The 23,648-nt window shown below is 38.5% G+C and overlaps 2 protein-coding genes across 2 annotated transcripts; both read left to right on the top strand.

Annotated features, from left to right (window-relative positions):
* Positions 1–2,405: 2,405 nt before the first annotated feature.
* On the top strand, positions 2,406–11,208 carry pias4a (protein inhibitor of activated STAT, 4a). The gene is made up of 11 exons (XM_017031324.2): positions 2,406–2,544; positions 4,122–4,503; positions 4,916–5,000; positions 5,095–5,136; positions 5,320–5,410; positions 6,166–6,294; positions 6,543–6,648; positions 6,796–6,869; positions 6,976–7,136; positions 7,341–7,493; positions 7,734–11,208. The coding sequence occupies exons 1-11, from the start codon at positions 2,518–2,520 to the stop codon at positions 8,005–8,007; spliced, it is 1,524 nt and encodes a 507-aa protein (XP_016886813.2). The 5' UTR covers positions 2,406–2,517; the 3' UTR covers positions 8,008–11,208.
* A 1,028-nt stretch (positions 11,209–12,236) lies between these two features.
* map2k2a (mitogen-activated protein kinase kinase 2a) lies at positions 12,237–22,043 on the top strand. The gene is made up of 11 exons (XM_017030961.2): positions 12,237–13,084; positions 13,343–13,553; positions 15,236–15,382; positions 15,530–15,607; positions 15,802–15,853; positions 18,236–18,360; positions 18,961–19,174; positions 19,765–19,829; positions 19,923–19,984; positions 21,034–21,079; positions 21,365–22,043. Exons 1-11 carry the CDS (start codon positions 12,996–12,998, stop codon positions 21,473–21,475), a joined length of 1,200 nt encoding a protein of 399 aa, XP_016886450.1. The 5' UTR covers positions 12,237–12,995; the 3' UTR covers positions 21,476–22,043.
* Positions 22,044–23,648: the final 1,605 nt, after the last annotated feature.

The raw sequence follows: 23,648 nt of genomic DNA on the forward strand, positions 1-23,648 counted from the left end.
GTATTGAACACAAGGTTGTCAATAGTGAAGCTCCAGCATGTTCCCACTGTTCTATTCACCATTGTGATTTCTGATTTTATACATTTCAGAATTCAACTGTCTCCAGAAAACTGGAATATTGGATCATTAGTGAAAAATGTAGTTTTAAAAAAAAACAACTAAAAACAACTTAATATAAAGTAGTTCAGTAAAGACTTTAACATCTTTACTTTAACCCACATGTGTCAAATCCCCGTGAGATCATATAAAATGTGTACTAAAGTTGGACCACCATTATATAGAACCTATATACTGGGAGGATTTGTAGTGTAGTGTGTATAGCACATACATTTTGGGTTTTTGTTGTTGTTGTTGTTGGCCTGTGAAAAAAAGATTTACATTAAAAAGGAACTTGAAAGGCTGCAGATAAAGAGACAATAAGAAAAAAAATATTTCAATTCTTACGCAAAATGCAATAATTTGTTTCCAAATGAAAAATATTCTACCTTACATATCTGGAGAGAAGGGAAAACATGAACAAGTGACGTTAACTTTTCAATAAATATTGAGTTTGACCCACTGTGAATTTGAGTTGGACACCCCTGTTTTAATCTAACCTATTGTTATGACAAAATTATATTCTGTGTTATTTAGTATTTGGCTCATCTTTTATAAGAAACATCTTCTCTGATTTTAGTTGTTGTATTTTCCAGAGTAGCACTTAATGTTTCATTTTTATTTTGTCAACATTTTTTGATGTTACAGGGACATTTTCTATAGCAGAGTTAGAGTAATTATTTAATTGTTTATTTAAATTGTATACAGCCTGTATTGTGTTTTTTTGTCAACAACTGATTGTTTATCTTGTTTAAAAATACAATATTACCATATATCCCTACATATACAAAAAGCTTGAAGACATTTAATACTTAACATGCGTGCTTTATTTTGTTCTACACCTATAGAAAATAACACTCACATGAGTCTTGTTAGTAATGCGTTCAGTAAAGAGAAAACCTTTTGAGGAAAGCTGCCTAATCGATCTGCTCCAAAATCACAATTATCACATCATCACTTTCATTCAATACAAAACATCCAATACGTCATAGCGTATAGTCACAGACTCTCTGTAATGTAAATCTAATAAAGGTCGATATTTTTGTAACAATATCTCTGTTTGTGTGGCGTCATTTGACGAAGAACGTTAGAAGTATTTTTTCGGACAGTGCCCTCCTCTGTTGAAAGAATGTAACGTGTAAGATATGGCTAATTGTCCTACATGTTATTACATGAATTAGACGCATCATAGTTGTGTGAACTAATTCGGAAACAACTGGTACTCTTTTTTTACCATTTAAATTGTTGCCATCGCGAGAGTTCGTGCAAAATATTGACGCGTTTATTTGGCTTTAGATTGTGTGATGGCGAAATTATTAGTTCCATCACAAGCAATTTAGTGTAATTTCCAGTCATTCATACAAAATTAATGCAGAAACAAGTCTACGTAGTCCACGTTTTTGTATGTAATAACTAAATATTAAAACCATGTTTACAGTTAACTTTAAATCAAATAAGGACAACAAGAAAAAGGAAAACAGAGAATAATCGTTAATAATTGCAATCATTATTATTGTGATTATTGTTATTAGTAATAGTAGTAATCTTGGTATAACATATATATAGTAATACAAATTATTGATAATATTGTTCTTAATAACGAATAATACACAATATTGAGCAGTGAAGTCCACCAACCAGTTGCTCTTTAGAGCACTGATTAGTGTTTTTGAGTTTTTACATCCAAGTTAGAACCAACACAACAGTGTTGTTCTGTGATAAATGCCCTCAATTGATTTCTGTTTCCCTAAGTCTATTATTTACCACACATAAGGAATTTTGAAAAACGTGGGCTGGATCTCTTCAGGATGCACTGATGTGTTTGTTACAGACAATTGTTGACGATACGTAAACGTCGTGACAGTGTAGTACTAACATATAAAACACTGTACGTCACGTATTTACTTTGATGTTTATGTTGATTTTGTAAATACATTATATAATTCTGTAGTAACATATGTGGAACAAAGCATTAACTCCACATTTCGCGGGTGGGTGGGGAACCTGAAATGGAATAATTTGCCCGGAGTGTACTCGTGGAGACCATGCGACCGGTTCCACTTGACAGCCCATGCTTTATAAATACATTGCATATTGTCAGTTTTTTAAGCACTTGTTTACAAAACCCCGCCACCATTAAACCGAAACTTCATTAAAATCAAAACCTCTAAAAAAAATTCCTAAGTTTTGAAACAGCGCGGCCTATTTTTTAAATGAGACCTGTCTCTTAGTGTTTTTAAAAAGTTGCACTGTATCTTTAAAAAAACCGTTGTCCCGCCTACTTTATGTGCAGTTCTGTTGTAACTTGCTAAAGGCGCGCCGTGATAGGTTAGAATTGCCTGTCCGTCAAACTTAGCTCTATGTTTCATTGGTGATAGACTAGCCTTCGTCTGTGGACTCTCGCGGTACTGCTGCTCGAAGATGGCGGCCGAACTGGTTGAAGCGATGGTAAGTAGAGCTCGGGTAGTTTTGCTTTTAGGGGAGAAGCGTATGGGTGTGTGCGGTGAAGTTCAGCTCAATCGTTCGAAAACCAAGGTCTTTCTGGGATTTTGATTTAGTCTGAGTATTTAAACACATAGAGGGCATGGTTATCAAAAAGACAGAGACTCGCCTGCGCCGCTAATGCAGCTAGCCTGCTAGGCAGTGTTGTCCTGGTGGATGCGGTGGTCTGTTAGCATCACGCCGCCACTGAAGGAAAACAGCGAAATGAATGATGATACCATAATGGCATCAGAGGCTGTACTACAGACAATATGGCACGCGTGTTTAATATTATACTGAAGAGTCGAACCTCTTTCGTTGGTCAAAATGTTGCCTTGTCTATTTGTGCACCTGTCAAAATGTCCCACTGCCATGATTGAATGCCTATAGTCGGTCTGTTCATTTGTGTTAGCCAGCGGATGGCAGTGGCCCCTTTTTAAAACTAAATAAATCTATGAAAATAAAGCAAGATTGATGTCAATGACATGATAACTTTGGTTTTGCACATCTCACTTATCGGAGGCTGAAATGGGAGCCATGTTATCGTTAAGTCTCACAACAACAACTTCAGGCTTGTCAAGTTTTCATGCTCATCGCTCATGGCGCTATTTACTACATTAAAAAATACTTTTTTGACAGATTAATAGTAATTGTCAGATACTGCGATAATTCGATCAATAGGGTTAATAATTTTACAAGAGGTCAGAGGGTTGATTGAGCTTAAGCGGATGTAAAGTACCAGGAGGTCAGGATAACAATGCAGATGTTTGCCTTCCAAACGGAATCTCCAGCCCAAAACTCCACCATTTATAAAGGGAAAAGCAGAAAGTCCTTCTTCTTTAGGTCACAATTGTCCAAATTTGCACACACACAAAATAAAATCAATAGATATGCTCAATAAATTTAGAATGGCTAAAATAACTAGGGTTGTCTAATATTGGTCGGCTGGTATTATTTGCCCAATATTAGCATAATTATGTAATATCTGTAAGAATTGCTATATTGGGTATACCGGTATCGGTTGATATTGAAATTGGATTGAGTGTTGTGTGTTAATTAAGTTCATAAAGGCATAGGTGTTGGTAATTAAAACTAACTGTTTGTTCAGTCTTGAGTTTCAGATGATTTTCAGATTCAAAATAAAATTTAAATAGTCAAATAATAAATGTTTTGTCCTATAAAATGTATAACAATATATATATATATATATAAGTCTATATGTGTTATGTATATACATAAAATTGTGTATATACATAACTTATAAGTAACAAACATTATAAACATACTTAAGAGTGTTCTGATGTTGGATAAACATAGCTTATCCAAAGTTTCTGGAATTTTCTGCTAAGAGGTGTTCTAAGTTGAGGATTCTTACGTTGACAACAGTTCTTCCCTCAGTCAGAAGTGTATTTTCGAACAGTATCAGTAATATGTGTCTTTAAATCAGCTTGGTGACTTCAGTGAATTTTATACACTGTCACATTTATCTTTTTTAAATTGTTCTTAAACTAACATCTTTAATTTGACTTTTTTCCTCTGTGCAGAACATGGTTAAAAGTTTCCGGGTCTCAGACCTGCAGACGCTGCTGGCCTCTATGGGTCGCAGCAAAAGTGGTCTGAAGCACGACCTTGTGGGGCGAGCGCTGAGGCTGGTGCAGACGGAGTACAGTCCTGAGCTTCTGAAAAATGTCAGACAGCTCTATGAATCGCGCTTTCCCAAAACATCTGGCTGGCTCGCAGCACGGCGCCCAGAGGGCATCCCAGTTGCCTACCCATCTCTCCGCTCCTCCCCCACTGCCACCTCTCAGGGCACTGACTACCTCAATGGCATTTCCAAACCCATCACAGCACCTGCAGCTGAGGTCAAACTAGTGCCGCTGCCCTTCTACCAAACCCTCGAGACACTGCTGGCACCAACAGAGCTGGGTAGGTTTTCTTTCGTCTTAATTCTTGTTCAGTAAAGCTCGGCACACACCACCCAACCTTTAGTTGAACTGCAACCACTGTGTTTTACAGTGTATTTTTACTGTCACATTTTCATTGTTGGAAACAAATTGCCTGATTGTTGCACAAAAAATCAAGCATATTTTACTCACAGCGACAGAGGTCTTTGGTCTGTCTGAATCTGTTTCCTTCAAACACTTAAAAGATTTATTTGCCAAGCAGACATGCCTAGTTAAACCAGCTAATGCAGACTTGTGCAGATGTTTTTTCCACTGCAAATTATTCATAAAAGCTGGCAAAATTGTGTAGTTTGTCCCCCTTAATCTTAATAATTGTGTTCTTTCCTGAGGTAGACTACTGTGTTTTGATATAGTTTGTATGCACTTGTTTACAGTTGCCCAGAACAATGAGAAACTGCAGGACAGTCAATGCGTATTTGAGTTAACACCAAATCAAGCAGACCAGATAAGAAATGCAAGGTAAGGAAGGTCTTTAAATGTCTAATTACTTTTATGTTAACATCAGCTTAAGGTTTAAAATGTCTTGTTTAATTTGTCACTTCTGCTTTTTTAGCGAGCTTCGTCCCGGAATCAGATCAATTCAAGTTGTACTTAGGTAAGTCCCCAGTGATTCCCATTAACATTTTGGATCACATTTTAAAACTCTGCTAGCTTAATGTTGGCTTTTTGCTAATTTAGAAATACTATATTATTTTAATTGGTTAAAAAATATGTAAAGAACTTTTATCTTTCATGCAGTTTACTAATGAAAGACTTGTGTCTTTTTTGCCTGGTACAGAATCTGTTACACTGACTCCATTGGTGTCCAAGAGGACCAGTACCCTCCTAATATTGCTGTCAAAGTCAACCAGTCCTACTGTCACGTACCGGTGAGTGAATGTACTGGGTTGTTAAAGCCAAAACTTCAAAGCATAAATTGAGGCAGGCCAGACATCTTGACTGTTTTTTCTTGTTTGTTGTTTGAGTGTTTGTTAACCAACTCAGCTTAAGCAGTTATTATTTTGTTTGAAATAGGAATTTAGAATGACTGATTTCTAAAACTTAAAATAATTTTTGTACATTAGTATTTATTGGTTTATGTTCAGCAAGCATAGTCACATTTTGCAATATTCAACTTGCAATAATACTTTTGCCTGTGACTCTGTACTGCCTGTGTACATACTTCCTGTCTGGTGAACAAGATTTTCTGTAAACATTTTCCATTTTCCCTAGCAATTCTTCAGAAAACCATTCTCAGTATTTAAAAAGAAGTTGTTGCCTCAACAAAGGCTACATAAAATACAAGGCCCTGTTGACAACACCCAATAATGCTGCCAGGTTCTCTGGGGCTGACTTCACTACTATTTTTATGGATTCATGTTTTGAATAATCACTTTAAAGCCAATTCATAAACTTTGTTGTTGCCCTCATAATGCAAATCAGGTTATCAGTTTCTTTTGAAAGACAATATTTGCAATTTATTAATAATAGTTTTAAGACCAAAACCTGATGTCTATCTAGTATTCATTTCCAAACTTTCATGTATTACCTTTAGAGAAATGTTTACATTGAATTACAGGATTATACTGTGTCAGCTCTCAGGCCATTTGTTCTGCGAGATAATAACTTTCTGTTGGGTTAACAGGGCTATTACCCATCCAATAAGCCTGGTGTTGAACCACGTCGTCCTTGCCGACCTGTAAACATCACTCCCTGGTTGCATCTCTCCAGTGTCACCAACAGAGTCACCATCACCTGGGGCAACTTTGGCAAGGTCAGTCTTATGCCACGTCATTCTTTAAAACAGTGTAAAAGGGAGCACAAAATTATTTTGGCTGATGGACAAACTAAGTATTGAGAGTTATCTTTTATTGTCTGGTAACATTTTGCGTGATAAGAGTACTGTTATCTTTCCTTGAAGTATCAATACGTGATCTGACTAATCTGATCTGATATATCACCCAGAAAATGACAGTGATCATGACAAGTTTACTCACTGTACGTGAACTCTTCTCTTTTCAGCGGTATTCAGTGGCAGTGTATTTGGTGAGGGTCTTCACTGCAGCAGACCTGTTCAGCCAACTGAAACTCTGCTCCGTAGAAAGTGCAGAACGCTGTCGTGAACGCAGTAAGTTGTTTGTTTTTTCTCTTTTCTAATTTGCAAATCTCACTGACTGTAATTCATTTTAGAGTTTTCTTTTAAACGTTGTAACTAGCACAACTGGATTATGTATTTCATATGTCATTACGAGACGTTTCTGCCATTCTCCCACAGTCCAAGACAAACTTCGCTTTGACCCAGAGAGTGAAATTGCAACTACTGGTCTTCGAGTGTCCCTCATCTGTCCAGTGAGTATACTTCTAGAAAACATCTGACAAAGGTTGCTAAAACATTTGTCACTTTTTGGATTTCATTGACTCTAACCAACTGTTCCAATTCTTTATTTTCCACCAGTTGGTGAAGATGCGTCTTGGTGTACCGTGTCGAGTCCTAACTTGTGCCCACCTTCAGTGTTTCGATGCCGTCTTCTTCCTGCAGATGAACGAGAAGAAGCCGACGTGGACCTGCCCCGTCTGTGACAAGCCTGCGCCTTTTAAGTTGCTTACAATTGATGGGTAATGGACATGCTTTTACCTGTGTCATTCTGCTCGCATAATCTTTCTAAAGAAACATTTTCTTCTTGAATTATAGGTTTACATGCCCTGAAAGAACCTGGCCATATTGGCCAAATTATTTTACTTACAGACTTTTATCTTTACCAAGGATTGTCTTTATTCTGTGGTGTCAGATTTCTCTAACAGCAGATTTTTGTTTTTCAGGCTGCTGTCTGAGATTCTGAAACAGACGAGTGAGGACATTGAGGAGATTGAGTACCTAACTGACGGCTCCTGGCGACCCATCAGCGACGAAAAGGAGAAGGACAGGGAAAGGGAACGCAGTAACACACCAGAGTACTCTGTGGTTGATATATGTAGGTTTTACAACCTTTTGATGTAATTTACCCACTAGGGCACTTTGGTAGGGTTTCTGTGTTTGTTTTTTTAAGTTTCAAATGTATTATTCAGCTCTTAACGGTGCTGCGGTGTCTGATTATTATAGAAAAGTGAAAGCGTCAGTTCATGGTGGAGACGGTGTAGGAAGAAAAGACATAATTAATAGGTGGTTAAAACTAACATAGTTAAAGTACTTAAAGAAAAACCAACGTTAGCCGACAAAACTGAAGCAAACGGTCATTCACCGGCTCACAGCAGCACCAGCCAGACAGGCAAATCTGGAAGCAGTTCAGTGGGGATGTCAGGAGTCACAGGAGGAACTGCCGTGGCAACGGCAGGCGGTGCAGTGGTAGATCTGACTCTGGACTCCTCCTCTGAGGAGGAAGGGGGTGGGGCAGGAGGAGACAGTGAGGACACAGAGGACAGCGCTGACAGTCCTGCCCCAAAGAGAGGCCGATATAACTACGACAAGGACCTGGTTACTGCCTACTGACCCCACATCTCTGTCCCCTCAAAAGACTGACACACCAAGACAGATGCAGGGGGCTTATTACTTGAGGACAGAAACACAGTTATCAACTCAATGCAATGATCCTCCCTAATGCCCACAATTCAGAGCCTTTTAGCTGCTCTGCTTTATACCAATACAAAACAAGCCCACACTCAAATATAAACTGTAACGAGTCTACAATCTAGAGTGATTAGGGTTCCTTTTTGTACTGTACACCACTGGAAGGAAAAAAATTATTTTGGTCACCATTCATCTTGCAGTGAGTATCTGTACCAACCTGTCTCTACTAAAGAAACTAAAAGGATCGGGGCATCCCAACACTACCGACCGCCTCCTTGTCACCTCTCCTCTGAGACCCCCACTTCCCCAAGACTCCTCTTCACTCTTTGTATTTGACTTGGAATTACTGGCTGCTTCAACCTTGGATGATCAAACTTTTTTTCTTTTCTGATAATTGTCACAGCCGTGACGAGTAGACGGGTTAAAATGAAGGCTTCTCTGTTTTTCATGAAAGGTGAAAGGCGACATGTAGAAAACGCCATGACACCATTGGGGTAGACCATTAGGGAAGAATGTCGAGTGTGATGCAAATTGAAAACTTCTTCACCTATGTTATTGTTTCTTTGTTCAGAGAATGAATTTAGAGCTTCAAAGGTTTTCAGGAATTCATCCTTTTAATTATGAAAGGGCAGAACACACCACACTGGCTTCAGTGTGTTGATTTTCATTTTAAGTTTGTCCGTAGATCAGAGAACCTACCTCAGTCATAAAACTTAACAGATTGATCAGAGAGTAACATGGGAAGATTCAGAGACACAAGCTTTGAAACACAAGAATTGATGAGACTTTTTGAAGCCGATTTTACACTGGAGATGTTGTTTTCCTACATTGTGTTGTTGTTTTTTCTTTTTTTCTTGTTTTTTTTTATTTACTGCTCCACACAGCTCTGATTCATCTGCAGCAACAATCTTTATTAAGAAAGATAAACTGTTTCAGTGCTAACTGCAGCTCACTCCCACCGAGGGCTACTGTGCCAGATGTTTAAGATATCCACCCACATGGAACTGGAATACGATTCTGGTGCCTTTGTTGTGAAGTGACAAAGGATTTGAGCTTGTAGTTGTCCAACTACACCAACTGGCAGATGAGTTTTTATTTTGTTTAGGTTTTTGTTTGAACTTTTCCAGTTTGAGAAACAGTGGCCCAGAGAGGTGGAGATGTAGGAAGAGGCTTTGGCTTTTTCTGTATTTTGGCAATCTTTAAGTATCATATTTTAAAACATCAATCTCTTAACAGGCATTTTGTAATAATAAGTTCCTGTAGTTTTTTACCACTTGCTGCTTTATAAGGATCTCTGAGTTTTCCTGTGCGAGAACCAGTCCCAGAGTGGAAATGAAAAGGTTTTCCTCCTGTACTTATTGAACATGTCCAACAACACCAATATGAAAAGTCATCTGTTGCAACCCCAACATACGTCAAGTCACATACACATTAGTGTCCTGCCTGGAAAAAAGTGGAACCGATTCAACCATCTATCACTGTTGGCCTCCCTTAAGTGGGAGTGAGGTTGTATCTGCTGGAATAGATTTGGATTTTAGTTGCTCTGTACTGTAGGATCACAAATAATATTCCACTTGCAGTAGTATTCTTAGGCTATAACTGCTATACTTCAGCTGAGGATAAACAGGCTACATGTGGATGTTATGATTTGTCTGCAGGAAGTTTGCCAGCATGAGCCAAAAGAGAATGTGTTGTTCACCTAGCTGTTAGCACTTTGATGTGTTTGCATCAGCCTCCGTTTATGGCTCAACCACCTTGACACCTTCCTGTGCTCAGATTAATGATCGTCTGCATAGGGGAACATGAAATGATGACAGGAGGGCAACCTTACAGCATAGAAAGAATAACAGATCAGTTGTAAAGACTCGACCTCTGTGATTCTTTTCGCTGGGCTTCGTATACAAGCGCTGGTTTTCAGTAATAGAGCTTTTCAAATAAATAACATTTAGACATTGATGGACGTCTCATGGAGAGACACAGATGATAATTAGGTGGAAAAGTCAAATGTGGTTACCTTTTTATGTCAAAAATATGTAACCACCAAAATGTATGATATTTGCTTCTTTTTACATTTGAGTCAAAACTTCTTAATAAGCTGCTTGGAAACAGATGATTAAGAGAAACTCCCCTTACTGTTGTCACTGAAGTCGTTTAATTTGAAAGTAAATGCTCTACAGACTAAAAGATTTTTTTCCGGACACAGGAGCGTTATTTTGAAAGGCTCTTAGAAACTTTGCCTTATCTGTAAAGGTGCAGGTGCAGGTTGCTGCTGTGGATCTGAGCCTCATTTGTCTGCAGGTAGATTTGGAGCTGGAGAAAAACCTACGGCCTGGTCTTGTTGTGGAATTTCTTACAGTGATGCATAAGGTAGCATGGGTAGAGGCGTACAATCCATGATGTAAATGTTTTGTTTGTTTGTTGTTGTTTTTTTTTTTTTTTTACATGTTCATATTAAAAGACAATAAAACTAAATAATATTTTATTAAGCCTTGAATTGCTTTCAGTTGTTCCTGCAAACGAGAAGCTAGTTAGTGCAGCTGATGCCACTGATGACTGGTTAAGGTGTAAATTGTTCTGTCCTGTACCAAATGCTCCGACCTGAGAACGCATTTGATGCCTGTTGAGGATAAAACTGTAACATTTAAAATGATCGTCTTCTAACAGCTGTTAGTGATGTGTGGAATTCATTAAATTCAATTCTTTTAAAAATGTCTGCCATCATTTATTTATTTTGAATATATCCAAGACTTTGTTGTTAAAAGATAACAGATTTTTTTCACTGATCTGACTGGACTGAGTTTTGAGCCTAATGCTGTCCTGGAAAAACATTCCTCCTTGTTCAGTGTTCTGTGGACATACATTGTGCTTAGAAATGTTGAAAATTGTACAAAATGAAAGAAGCTCTCAAAAACAAACATTGAAGACCATTTCATCAAGAACAATGAGGGAAATTGGTCTTTAAAGACTGAAATGTGAAAGGTTCAATGGGAGCGATTTCAGGACATTTTCTGACATTTATTTCATGCATTTTCTTTTCTGTCTGTAGGGCTTGGAAATGATTATTGTTTTCTTTCGAAAGGCTGCTTCTTCTAAATGTCTGCATCAATAAATTGCTTAAGCAGTTCTCACTATACTGCGCGGTGTTTTAAAGCAACTGCAACATGTAAATAGGGTGAAAAAACTGAGTCATGATGTTGACGTACTAGTTATCTGTTTAGGCTGTTAAATGAGCAATGATGAAGCACTGACCCCCACATGATGCTACCGACCAATCAAATTTGCTATCGCCTTAAAGTGGCTCCAGTTTCCATTTGACAAAACACTTTTCTGAATATGTTAGTGCCAAGAGACAAATGGCATTCCAGTTTAAGAATGTTGTGAGTGTTGGACTGTGTGAGATGTGTGGTCAGGGAGTGCTGTTTCTCATCCGTAGCCACTGGCTACTACAGTATTTGAAAAAGCCTATAGTAGCAAAATACTAAGTGAAGTAGATGCAAGGCATGTATGAGGTGTGTGGAGACATCAAGGCCAAAAACATGCAGATTGGGAATTAAGCTAATTGGACACCTATGACAGCATGTGAGTCTGAATGGCTGTCTGTCTCGGTATTTGGCTCTGTAATGGACTAGTGCATAATTTCTCAAAGATTGGGTCGTGACCCTCAGGTGGGTCACAAAAGGTTTTTTTTGGGATTATGTTTCCCAGGAGTTTGCAAATAATGTCTTTTGATTTGGGTCAGAATGTTTTTGACTTTTAAAATATGGGTCCCCAGAAAAAAAGTTTGGGAAACACTGGACTATCGAACTGTCCTGAATGAGGTCAAAGGTCTCAAACATTCGCTTGCAATGCATAAATAGATTTAGCTGTGGGAAGTGATGAACAAAGAGCCCAAAGATTAATTGTAGACATTAGAAAGAAGAACATAAAGATGTATCAAACCTGAGCTCACTCAGGAAGTTAAAGAAAGGTCTTGACATCCTGGTTACAAAGTTTTTGAGTTATTCATTTCTAAACTTGATCCTAGATCAATTATTTCTGCGTTAGTTTCGCCTCGTACCCACAAGATGTCAGTAACGTACCTCGCGGCATGTTCATCGAAGCCGAGGTAGAGTGAATAGGTTTGAAAACTGTGGGGTCTCAATAGTTTAAAGGAGGAGAGAAGAGGTGTTATTACGGAACTAGATGTTGTGAAATTTCAACATGGGCTGAATAAGTCTGGAGCTTTGTATGAAAATCTCTCCCTCTCCCTGTCTCTCTCTCTCTCTGACTGCCTGCCTGCCTGTGGGTGTCACACAGGTCTGATGCTGCAGCTGCTGCTTCCTGTATTCAAGCACCACCAACCAGAGCCAAAGCCCTTTTGCTTCAGATCCCTACACCCCGAGCCGAAACACTCAGGAATTTGTTTGCCGATACGCCGCCGTCTTGCGAAAGGACCCGATTCGCTTTGCCCCTGGTTTTTGACTCGGTGAAAGTGCGGCAGCCCGTTTTTCTTTCTGCAGAAGCCGAGGCGCTGCACTTTAAGGCTGAGCGACACAGGACGCGGTTTTTCCCAGAAGCTGGTGATAGCTAGTAGCGGCTAGGTGGCTAATGGCTAGCAGCAGCTAGATAAGCAAAATAAGACACATAATAGGCAATATGTACTCACTCCAAATGCTATAGGTGCACCGAGAACCAGTCTGTAGTTGAACAGTCATCTCGGCATGATTCGTTTTTTTACACTGGCTCACTGACATGCAAACGGAAGTACATTAAATTTTGCTAACGCTAGCCAGCTAAGATACTAGCCACGTAGAGCTGAGCCTGTTGCTTTTTTTCTCCCAGACTAAGTGTATAGCAAGAAATACGTATCTATAACCAGTCCAACTTTTTAGTGTTTTATCTGAAAAAGTAGAGTGGGGGTAGTGAAAGAAATGGCTCCCAAAAAAAGACCCGTGCCCCTGAACATAACCCCCAGTGGGGAGGGACAGGCCCCCTCCAACACAAATGATGCTGCATCAGAGTGAGTAGTTCCACAGCTCTTACTTGAAAAAACACATTTTCCTTGTGTCATTGAATAAATGTTATTTTGAAGCTGTTCTAAATGTTTTATGTCTGTCATATCTATATCATTTTCTGGTGAACCTTTGATACTTGTTCCTGGCTCTTGATAAAATGTCACCTTAGTTGCTTGCACAGTGAGGTGTAATTGCGCTCTTCATGCATTGACACATATCAATCTCTGTCATGCAAATTGTCCATACGTTTGTTTATTTATCAGAGCCAACCTCGAGGCCTTACAGAAGAAACTAGGTGAGCTGGAAATGGACGACCAACAGAGAAAACGACTGGACGCCTTCTTCAACCAGAAGGCTCAGGTTGGAGAGTTGAAGGATGAGGACTTTGAGCCCATATGCGAGTTGGGAGCGGGTAACGGAGGAGTGGTTAGCAAGGTCTGCCACAAACCCTCGGTTTTGATCATGGCCCGCAAGGTATATATTTACTTTCTTTTGCTCTTTATAGGTGAACTATTTCAGAGGGAGGTGTTTCAAAAACATTCCACATACATTTCCTTAGTCAACAGCAAATGGATATGTTTTGTTGTGATATTTAGCTACATGTGGTAGACTATTTCTCAACTCACAATAGCTGTGGGAGAACACGTAGGATTGTCTATTTAATTGAGTTGTAGGCTAATGGAGCATCTTGTTGACACATTATGGCTATTTTCATATAAAAGACCAGCTACTGATGTAATTAGAAAGAAGGACAAATAAACTGTCATCATACTTTAAGTTTTCATCAATAAACTCACTTTAACTTCTGTTTAGGCCATTAAAAATATATAGGAACTAATTACACGAAACCTACACTATGACATTTGGTCTTAACTATAGCACAGGGTTGAAAAAAGGTACACAAGACAACAATCTTGGGGTACCTGATAATATTATAAGATTATGATTTTGGAATTACTATAAACTACAGAAAAAATATGCAAATACATGAATTATTATAAATGAGTATATAAGTATTTCAAAACCACTTTTAAATAACCAAATTATTCTGTGGTGTTAAGTTATTGATTGGAGCAGTATATGCCCCTTGGTATTTCAAGACATACACAATTATGGAACTTGCAAAGTGGAGGTTTTGTTTCTGTACGACAAACGATTTTCCTTCTTAACAAATAAATAAATGATAAACTGACTGTTCATGAGATGTGTGGAAAATATTGTACAAAGAAACCTTTATTTTAAGTTTGAAATAAAATGTAGGACGGACATGTTGGCTCAAGGTACAATGTGTTAATGCAAAAAAAGTTAGGTTCACTTAAATGCAAATATCTTGGGATTTTTTTCATGTTATCATTCAAAGCCCTGCCCTGTCCTGAAACCCTGTTCGTAATGTTGACTCAACAAATATCTCAGACGTAAATAACAAATCCTAAGGTATTGTGCTGAAAAGCAGTTTACATGATTATATTGCTCTTCATAACAGTTTTTGAATATTAGTGCCACAGGCCTTAAAATCAAGTAAAATGTAAAGCTGCAGTTGTATAATTTTATTTAATATAGAAATAGTCTTTGATTACATAACAGCTGACACAGCCATCCAAGCGACAGGCTTTAACTTGTCAACCATCCAGCTATGTTGTGACTTGCTTTGTTTAGAAATAAAATACAAGCCCCCCCATAAGATAAAAACTCTCTTAAAGTAGATTCATGGTTCGTTTTTTACAGATCAGAGAATTTTGAACACATCACATCTAAACAAACTGTATTTACTAATATTTTAGAAGTCGCAAACCTTCGCGACCCAAGTGAATAGAAAAAAAAAGTGTCTTGCGACCCACCTGAGGGTCGCGGCCCAGTCTATAGGAAACAATGCTGTAAAGTACTACCAAGCTCAAAAATTTGTGGTTGATCTTCCTGTTCTCCAACAAGGAATGCATGCACCTAATGAGCTGTAAAATGCCGATCATGCTGGTCAATCTGTGCATCTCTTCCAAACAGAATTTTCCTCCAAAGTGTTTGGAAAATCTTCTGTTTCTTCCACTGCCAGCTCTTAACCAGTCTCCTACATAGCTAGTTAAAAAGAACATATAATTATAAAGAAATCCTCTTGGTCTTCATTGAACGACAGTTGATACTTGAATATTTACCCTTCCCAGTTGATCCACCTGGAAATCAAGCCTGCCATCAGGAACCAGATTATCAGAGAGCTACAGGTGCTGCATGAATGCAACTCCCCTTACATTGTGGGCTTCTACGGAGCTTTTTATAGCGATGGAGAGATCAGCATCTGTATGGAGCACATGGTGAGAGACAAAGTTGTTTAAAGTGAACCAGTGTGGTTAATTACAGTTGGAGTGTTTAGCCTTCCAAAGTAACCATGCTGAATAAAATATGTCGGTTTGGATTGCAAAATATATTAAGATCTGAATTTTGCAACTTGTTTTTTCCAGGATGGTGGATCGTTGGACCAAGTCCTGAAGGAAGCCAGAAGAATCCCAGAACAAATCCTAGGAAAAGTTAGCATAGCTGTGAGTATTGACACTGATACTAAACATAATAAAGTAACACATGATGTGGAAGTCAGATTTTCTTTGTTTTTTTTTGTGACCAATTTTTCACCATATTTAAATGGTCCACATTATAAGTGGAAATATTTCTTTCAGTGGTTTGTGGTGCATTGAGGTCTGTGAATTGTTAAATATTTTCCTCTCTTGTATTACAGGTGTTGCGTGGGTTAGCCTACCTGCGAGAGAAGCACCAGATCATGCACAGAGGTACAGATGTTGTGATATATCGCACGAAAAGCTTAAATGTTTTAATTTTAGTTCAAGTCACAAGTCCTTGTGTGTAGTCTGTAAAGTCTTTTCTGTGTTTGTGTATGATTTAAATTCACTAAAGAAAAATGTTTGGTTCGCCACACAGATCAGTTTCTTTCAGAATGGTAAGTTTAGTTTCACACATTTGAGATAGTGGAGAGCATTACTCTGTGGTGTTCTACAGACCATAAACACAGATGACCTTTGACCTGCACTTTGCTGAAAATTGTTTTGTATTTTTAAAAAAATCAATATTCTGAATTTTAAATATTTTAGATTAGACATGAATCAGCTACCATTGGTTTAAATATGTGTCACTTCTATGGACAGCTGCAAATAATGTGTATCAAGTTCCTTCTGTTTAATTTGTGACCATCGATGCTGGTGCTAACAAGGTGACATTCAAAGACTCACGTCATGTAACAGCTTCAAACTAGGAAGAGATGATCAAAAGATTATTTTACCTCTTTTGAAATGCCAGTTAAAGCCATTTAGATTTGATGGTTATTTAGAGAAACCTAAAAGTCCAGGGTGTGAGAACTGGTGACGTTTCATTATGAGACAGCAAAGAGCAGCAAACAAAGGGTTTTTTCTTTCACAATCCAGAAAGAATGTCAACACTATTTCACCACTCTTCACTTTACCACACTCACCCTGCTGTTTCCTTATTTTGTGTATGTGAGCAGTGAAGTCGTAATGAAAACGGGGCATTTTTCAAGTGGCAAAACAAGGATGAGAAAAAAAATGGATACACTAGTTGTTTTTCTAAATAGGAATATGCAGATACCAAAACATACCTACATGTAGTCAGTGTGTCTAAATAATTTGATTTGTTAAATTTCCTTTGTGTCATTTTTATATTATACCAATTACTTTAGTCTCAGTTTCATCATTTATTGATAAAGGTCATGTTGTTCCAAGGCAGAAACAAAATAAAAGCCCATTTTAGTTTTTATCATTTTCAAGTATATAACTGATGAGACTGTAGTGGTTTCAGGCCCAGTGTCTTTTTTACAGGGAAATATTAGTGACTGTTAAATACTGAAAACTTTGGCACCAAACCCTTTGAAGATGCTCACAGACATAGAGTAGCCACAGGTGCGAAGGGATTAAAAAGGTTTCCCACTATGTTTATTTTCAGTGTTATCATCAGCTTTGTTAGTAAATTTTAAATGACTTAATTCCAGAGTATGACACAGCCATGTTTTCTTTGGAATATCGGTAAGGAGCTACTATTTGTTAAGAATATGAGTAGTGAAGGCATCAGAGTGCAGTACACAGCAGGCCAACCGTGCTGCGGGGTCGGTGGTACTCTTCAACGCAGTTGTCCGTGCACTCAGGCAGTAATTACAGCCTCTTCGATGTGATTATACAGCAGCCGCGCCCTGCTGACCCCTCCCTCTGGGTCTCCCTCCATCTTTCTCCTGCTCTCTCATTCTACCTCCTTCTCAGTCTCTCCTCACACTCTGTTGGCCACTAAGGGGTCAGTCACCACAGAGGACAGATTGTAGGTCTCAGTCAGACCTGATTATTTTGCAGGATGTGTTTCGGTGATGAAGGGGAAATGTGGAGGAGCAACCTTATTTATAACCTAGGTTTAGTCTTTAGAGAGTTGGGCTGTTTTGTCTTATGGCGTCGGAATGCAGCTCCTCAGGCAAAAAGGGGTGACAGTGCAGGGAAACCTTTTTTTTCCCCAAAATGTGTGTACTTTTTCTAAGAATAATGGCAATCATCATCTGTTTCTACAAATTGTATTACTCGAATACTTTTTTTTTTCATTTAAAAGCAGTTGGGCTCTGGACCAGACCTCACAACTGTTTGTCTTTCTTTTAGGAAATCAACATTATTTTTTTTATTATTCTGACATTTGTTAAACCAATTTCTCAGAAAAGTAACAGTTTGCTGGTGCATGGTAAAGGGCGCAAGAAGCATGACTCATGCTCAGCTATTTAGTATGAATTGATCTTTACGTTTTAATTTTTTCTCCTCAATATTGTTACATAAATTGGAATCTATGTAAATATGTGACAAACTCCATCATTTGAAGGGAACATGTACACTAAGAAAGTCAGAGATGTCTTTGAAAAATGACCTGTGCCAGGCACAACGTCAGCAGTGACTTTATAATTGTGTCGAACCAGATGTGGACTTTGTGCACATGACTTATAGTAAAGTAATGGATGGGTCGATGTGAGCGCACACTGAGACTAAAAAATTAGTTTGTAGTCCTAGTTAACAGAGTCTAATGTCTGTACCACAGGAAAAAACAACTTCAGGGGTGAACACACCCTTAAAGTGACATGTTTTTTTTTTTTTGTCTCCATCCCCTCTGCCACCTAGATGTCAAGCCCTCCAACATTCTTGTCAACTCTCGCGGGGAGATCAAGCTGTGCGACTTTGGTGTAAGCGGCCAGCTCATAGATTCCATGGCCAACTCCTTTGTTGGAACGCGCTCCTACATGTCGGTGAGTCAGCTCTACATGCCTGCACCCCCACACCTTTTCCTCTGGCCCTATCCCCACTTTCCTTCTCTTTTCTCACACTGCTCCTCTCGATGGCCACGCCCTCTGCCTTCCCTTCCCTTGGCTCTCTTTGCCAAGAACAGAGGAGCTGTGTCCAGCAAAGCGATCGTAGGCAAAGAGCTAAGCAAATGTATTTGCTCTTTTTATCCCCACCCATAGACACTTGGTGGGTATAGTGCTGAAAGAGGCTTGTCCTTATATACTCCGTTCTCCCATAGATACCCATATAGCATCAGTGGTATGGTACACTTGCCCTTTCATCACAAGTCTCAGCACTCACATCTGTCCTTGCTCGACCTTCTAACGAAAACACTCAGACGCTGCTCTTCACTTCCTGCCAATCCCTTTCATCCTCTGTCCTTTTGTCCAAACCACACCCCACCTCTCCTTGCCATAATACCCCCCTCCTCCCTATCCTCTTCCATTATCCTCTCCTCTATTTACTGTACCTTCCCCACCCAGCTCTGTGCCCAAACCTCTCCTCCTGCCTGTCGTCTTGGCTCTACCTGCCCCCTCTGACGTACATTGTGCGTTTCTTAACAGCCGGAGAGACTGCAGGGCACTCACTACTCTGTTCAGTCTGATGTGTGGAGCATGGGCCTGTCCTTAGTGGAGCTGGCAATCGGCCGCTACCCCATTCCCCCGCCAGACGCCAAAGAACTGGAGGCCATCTTTGGAAAAGCTGTTTTAGATGGTAGTGAGGCTGAGCCTCAAACCAATGTGCAAAGGCCAAGACCTCCAGGCAGACCTGTGAGCGGTAAGAACACAATGTCCAAGAGAGCAAGATAGATTCCCACTAAAATTATTTTTAAAGGTGGGACTTGTGGAAATTCAAGTCCTGCTACAGGCAGGACTTAAATTTAATAGTAGTAATTGCACTGATTTGTGTAGATAGCAGTCCATAAAATGGAAAAATAAATATCAATGAAGAGAAATGTCACTCATGTCCATATGGAGCACATATGTAAAACAGGGGTCTGCACTTACATCGGAGTCCATTCGTACAGAGCCGTCGTTGGTTTAACACCATACGGCAAAAAATGGAGCAGGACCTTTTTAATAAATATATTGGAGGTGACGTTACCCTGAAGTGTCGTAGGTCGAGGTAAACCAAGGACCCCTTTATTTAGTCAGTCATCAAACATAATTATTTGAAAATAGAAAGCCGTTGCTGACAAGTATTGCTACTGTATTGATTACAAAAAAAAATTTGCACTCCTATTATTTATAAAATCAAATGCCTATAAAGCAATTAGTTCTTTAAATTGTGTCCAAACACTTTTTTATAGCGTTAGAAGAAGAAAAATACAGGGAAGACAAACCATTTGGACCTATGTTTGTTCACAGGACACGGGATGGACAGTAGACCTGCTATGGCCATCTTTGAACTTTTGGACTACATTGTAAATGAGGTGAGAGATGTTTGCTTAAACGCAGACAAAAAAAACTGCGTACTTCACATTCATACTAACAAGAGTCTCCTTAACTCCTTGCTTCTTCCTCAGCCACCGCCGAAACTGCCACACGGTGTCTTTTCCAATGACTTCCAAGACTTTGTGACAAAGTGGTGAGAAAAGAAATACCACGTTAAACCCATGAAAACAGAGTTCAACTCCGTCGTACTTTTTCCTGAAAAAATCTACCAACACTTAAAGAATAGATCTCATCTGTTTGTATCCATGAAACCAAACTGCTGCTCATGAATCCACTCCTCTGACCTCAGCCTTGTTAGCGACTCTTTCCAATTCCTTCCTACTCTCCTGTAGTTACGTGTGTGCAAACAACTGTCCTTAAAATTCATTAGGGCAGTGTGTCCATGAAATCCCTCTTTTCTATCGTCTATCTCCATACTTTTAAACTGCTCTAACTTCCTGTTTACTCCTCAACTAATTGATTCAGTATCTCTGTCTCTAGTTTTTCCACTTTCATCAGCTCCTCAAAGTACTCTTAAATGCTCTAAGCTCATATTTTCCTGGAAGAGGAGTGTGTCCCAGATGATCTACAATTCGTCAGTATTTGTACAACAATTAGGGAGAATTAAGGCGCTAATTCAAATGAATGAATTGAGTCACATCTCGGTGCAATTCCCTGGTTGGTCCAATGTGCCCAGGACCTAATAAACACTTAAATAAACACCTGTTCTTGAGTCTCACACACACACACACACACACACACGTACGTGTATATATAAGGTGTGTAACAAAATATTGATAACGCTGAAATTTTGCACTACTTCATGCCGTATCGATATTCTACAGCACTATAAAGAAAGTTAAAGTACATTTAACGTGCTAATACTCATGCCGCTGGATCATTTTACTTTTGATTTTATATCTTCTCTAGTGATTACAAATGTTCCAATTTTAGTAATCTGATGAAAACCATGTAACGGCATGTCAACCTCAAGACTTAGACATTAAAACTCAGTCAAGAACTCTTCCCAGAAAATAATTTATGTAGTCATTTCGAGTACTAGAGTTACTTTTGTCTGTATGGTAACTGTATTTGAATTCTGCTGTGATAAAATGTGAGGCTTCTCTGTAACAAATTATTAATGTGTCTTTCTAAATGGGATGAACATCACTAAATGTCTTTTTCTTGTTTTTCCGTTTGTAGTTTGATAAAAAATCCAGCCGAGAGAGCGGACCTCAAGATGCTAATGGTGCGAATCTGATCTTTTACTTTTACACAAGTGACATTTTAATGACTGTAATTGCTGTTATTTCCACATTGACTCATTCAATGAGCATATACATGACCTGTCAATGTTGTCAGTGACTCTCTATTTTAAACGACTACAAGAGATAGTGCTTCACAAAAATGCAACGATATGATACAGACACCACTTGCATGCAAGTCTAACAATGACATATTTTCAAAACACAGGCTACTAATATCCTAGCAGCTCAAGTATTGATTAACATTTTTTTATTTATTTTTTAAACAGAGTCATACGTTCATCAAACGATCAGAAGTGGACGAGGTCGACTTTGCAGGCTGGTTGTGTAAAACCATGGGGCTCAAACAGCCCAGCACTCCCACCCGCAGCACGGAGTGAAAAGGCTCCTTCACAGCACTGACACACCTCTGGGTCTTGCTTGCATACGCATACTGTACATACACGTACACAAGCCATCATACATATTGGCACTTTTTTCATCTTGCTCTTGGGTAAAACGGTTTCAGCCCCCCTCCCCTTCATTTATTTCTTCTGTTGAGTCATTGCAGCTGGTTCTTTTGAGTCATTGTACTTAAAGGCCACAGCTTCACCATGCCAGTGTCAAGAGTAGCCACAACTCTTTTTTTCACACAGCTAAAGAGGATGTAAAGGGCTCCTTGTGTGTTGGCTGAATTTGCATTAATTGACAAAAAAAATCTTTTGTATTTTCTGTATTAATCTTTTCTTTGGCAATAGTGTGAGGCCTGTAGTGTTTTAAAAGATCACCTACTGTAAGATTTTTGTTGGTTGATAATGACAGAGAGAAATTGAAATGTGATGTATGACCTCAGAAATATTAAGTGATTTTATTAAAAAAAACAGATACTATTATTTTGATTTAAAATCCTTACGTCCAATGTTTCTTAAAAACAACTTTTGATAAGGCCTTGCACTTACCTTTGATTATGGGGGGAAAAATCCACCGGACAAATGGGCCTATCAAGTGTCATTTTCATGTTTTGGTTATTTTTCAATCACTTTAAAAATCGCTTTGTGAACAGTGTCACAAACCAAAGACGGTACTTATGACTACTAATGCCTGCTTTATTTCTTTACTATGTACTTTCATAAACAGTATGTCAGCCTACTTTTTTCCTGTTTCACCAAAAGGTGACCCTACACTCTGATTGCGTTGACATTGTTTCCATAGCATACATTTCAATCCATGTCCGATTTGTTGATTTGATATACATTTCAATCCATGTCCGATTTGTTCGTCCCACGTGTTTGGAGGCATATGCTGTGGAGGCTGTGAAGCCAAAATGTCTTTCTTCTGACTTTGAGATAACAATGATCAAACTTTGGATGAATTTGCAGCCTTGATTATATTTCTATTCCTGTATTTTTATTTTATTTCCTAAAATAAAGGCGGATAATTAGCTGGTGTTTTTATCAGAAGCCTGAATCTCTGAAGTGTGGTTATAAGTTTCAATCACAGTTTAAAAAAAAAAATCCTTTCTCTGTTGTTGGTCTGTACATTTTCTTGAAATATATTCGGTTAGGATTTTACAGTACTGCAATGTGTGGCACTCTGCTTTCTTTTTGGACATGACCAGTTGAGATGTGTGTTTTAAAAACGTTTGGGTTAAACACTGTTGAAAATCTGTCCCTGTGATCTAACCATTCTAGTTGTTAAAGTACAAACTGCTGGTGTCTAGTAGAACAAAGGGTTCAACAGCTGAATTATAACCCAGTCAGTGTTGGTCACATGGTGGTGGAGGTGTTACATGCTATCCTGGCATCTTGCTACAGCTCTTGTATTTCCTCTGTTATGGCTGCCTTCCCCCCCCCCCCCAAAAAAAAATACATGTGCATTCATTCAGAGCAACATGGATGCATTGTCACTTATGTGTACAAAGCTATATACAAAGATCACAGGAGTACTATTTTGCAGTCTTAATATACAATTTTTTGATTTATGTAAATGACAAGGGAGAAAAGTCATTTTATTATAATATAAAAGTGTGTTGGATATGGTTATAATGTATAAAAAGATGAAAATAAAACTTATTTGTGAATGTATTCTCAGTTGTTACTCGCCTGGCATTTATTACGTATGTCTTTAAAATTTCAAAGAGAAGTCCTACCATCAATGGGTCACTCCAAGTTGGTCATTTATTATTATTGATAGACAATACATCAACCCATATCACAGCAACTTATAAGCCTCAACACATTAACATTGCCATCTGATTTGCATTAGACTGAGCTTTACAGTGAAATTGTCTGCAAAACTAAGTTTGTTTTGCCTGATGGAGTCTATTATTAGAGTCACTAAGGACAGTGAATTTGTAAGGCCCCAAACCTTTTTATTTATTCGTCCATAATACCAAATGTTATTATCAATTAACCTAATAATTGAGACATTTGAATATGTTTGATACTTAAATGTTGTGGTATCAATTACAATTTTATATCTTTTCAAAGGGCATGTGTAAGGCCAACCATTTTGTGTGCTATCCAATGGAGTTCAGTTGTTTTAAGAATTAAACTTTTAGCATATTAAATGCCA

The sequence above is a fragment of the Cynoglossus semilaevis genome, chromosome 2 (genome assembly GCF_000523025.1).
Source record: "Cynoglossus semilaevis isolate Cse_v1.0 chromosome 2, Cse_v1.0, whole genome shotgun sequence".
NCBI lineage: Eukaryota > Metazoa > Chordata > Actinopteri > Pleuronectiformes > Cynoglossidae > Cynoglossus > Cynoglossus semilaevis.

Bases quoted from the DNA above. Each gene is read 5' to 3' on its own strand.
- pias4a (XM_017031324.2), top strand. From the start codon at position 2,518: ATGGCGGCCGAACTGGTTGAAGCGATG. The intron at 5,001-5,094 runs GTAAGGAAGGTC...CTGCTTTTTTAG, and splicing joins GACCAGATAAGAAATGCAAG to CGAGCTTCGTCCCGGAATCA. The intron at 7,137-7,340 runs GTAATGGACATG...TTTGTTTTTCAG, and splicing joins AAGTTGCTTACAATTGATGG to GCTGCTGTCTGAGATTCTGA.
- map2k2a (XM_017030961.2), top strand. From the start codon at position 12,996: ATGGCTCCCAAAAAAAGACCCGTGCCCCTGAACATAACCCCCAGTGGG. The intron at 13,554-15,235 runs GTATATATTTAC...TACCCTTCCCAG, and splicing joins TTTTGATCATGGCCCGCAAG to TTGATCCACCTGGAAATCAA. The intron at 19,985-21,033 runs GTGAGAAAAGAA...TTCCGTTTGTAG, and splicing joins CAAGACTTTGTGACAAAGTG to TTTGATAAAAAATCCAGCCG.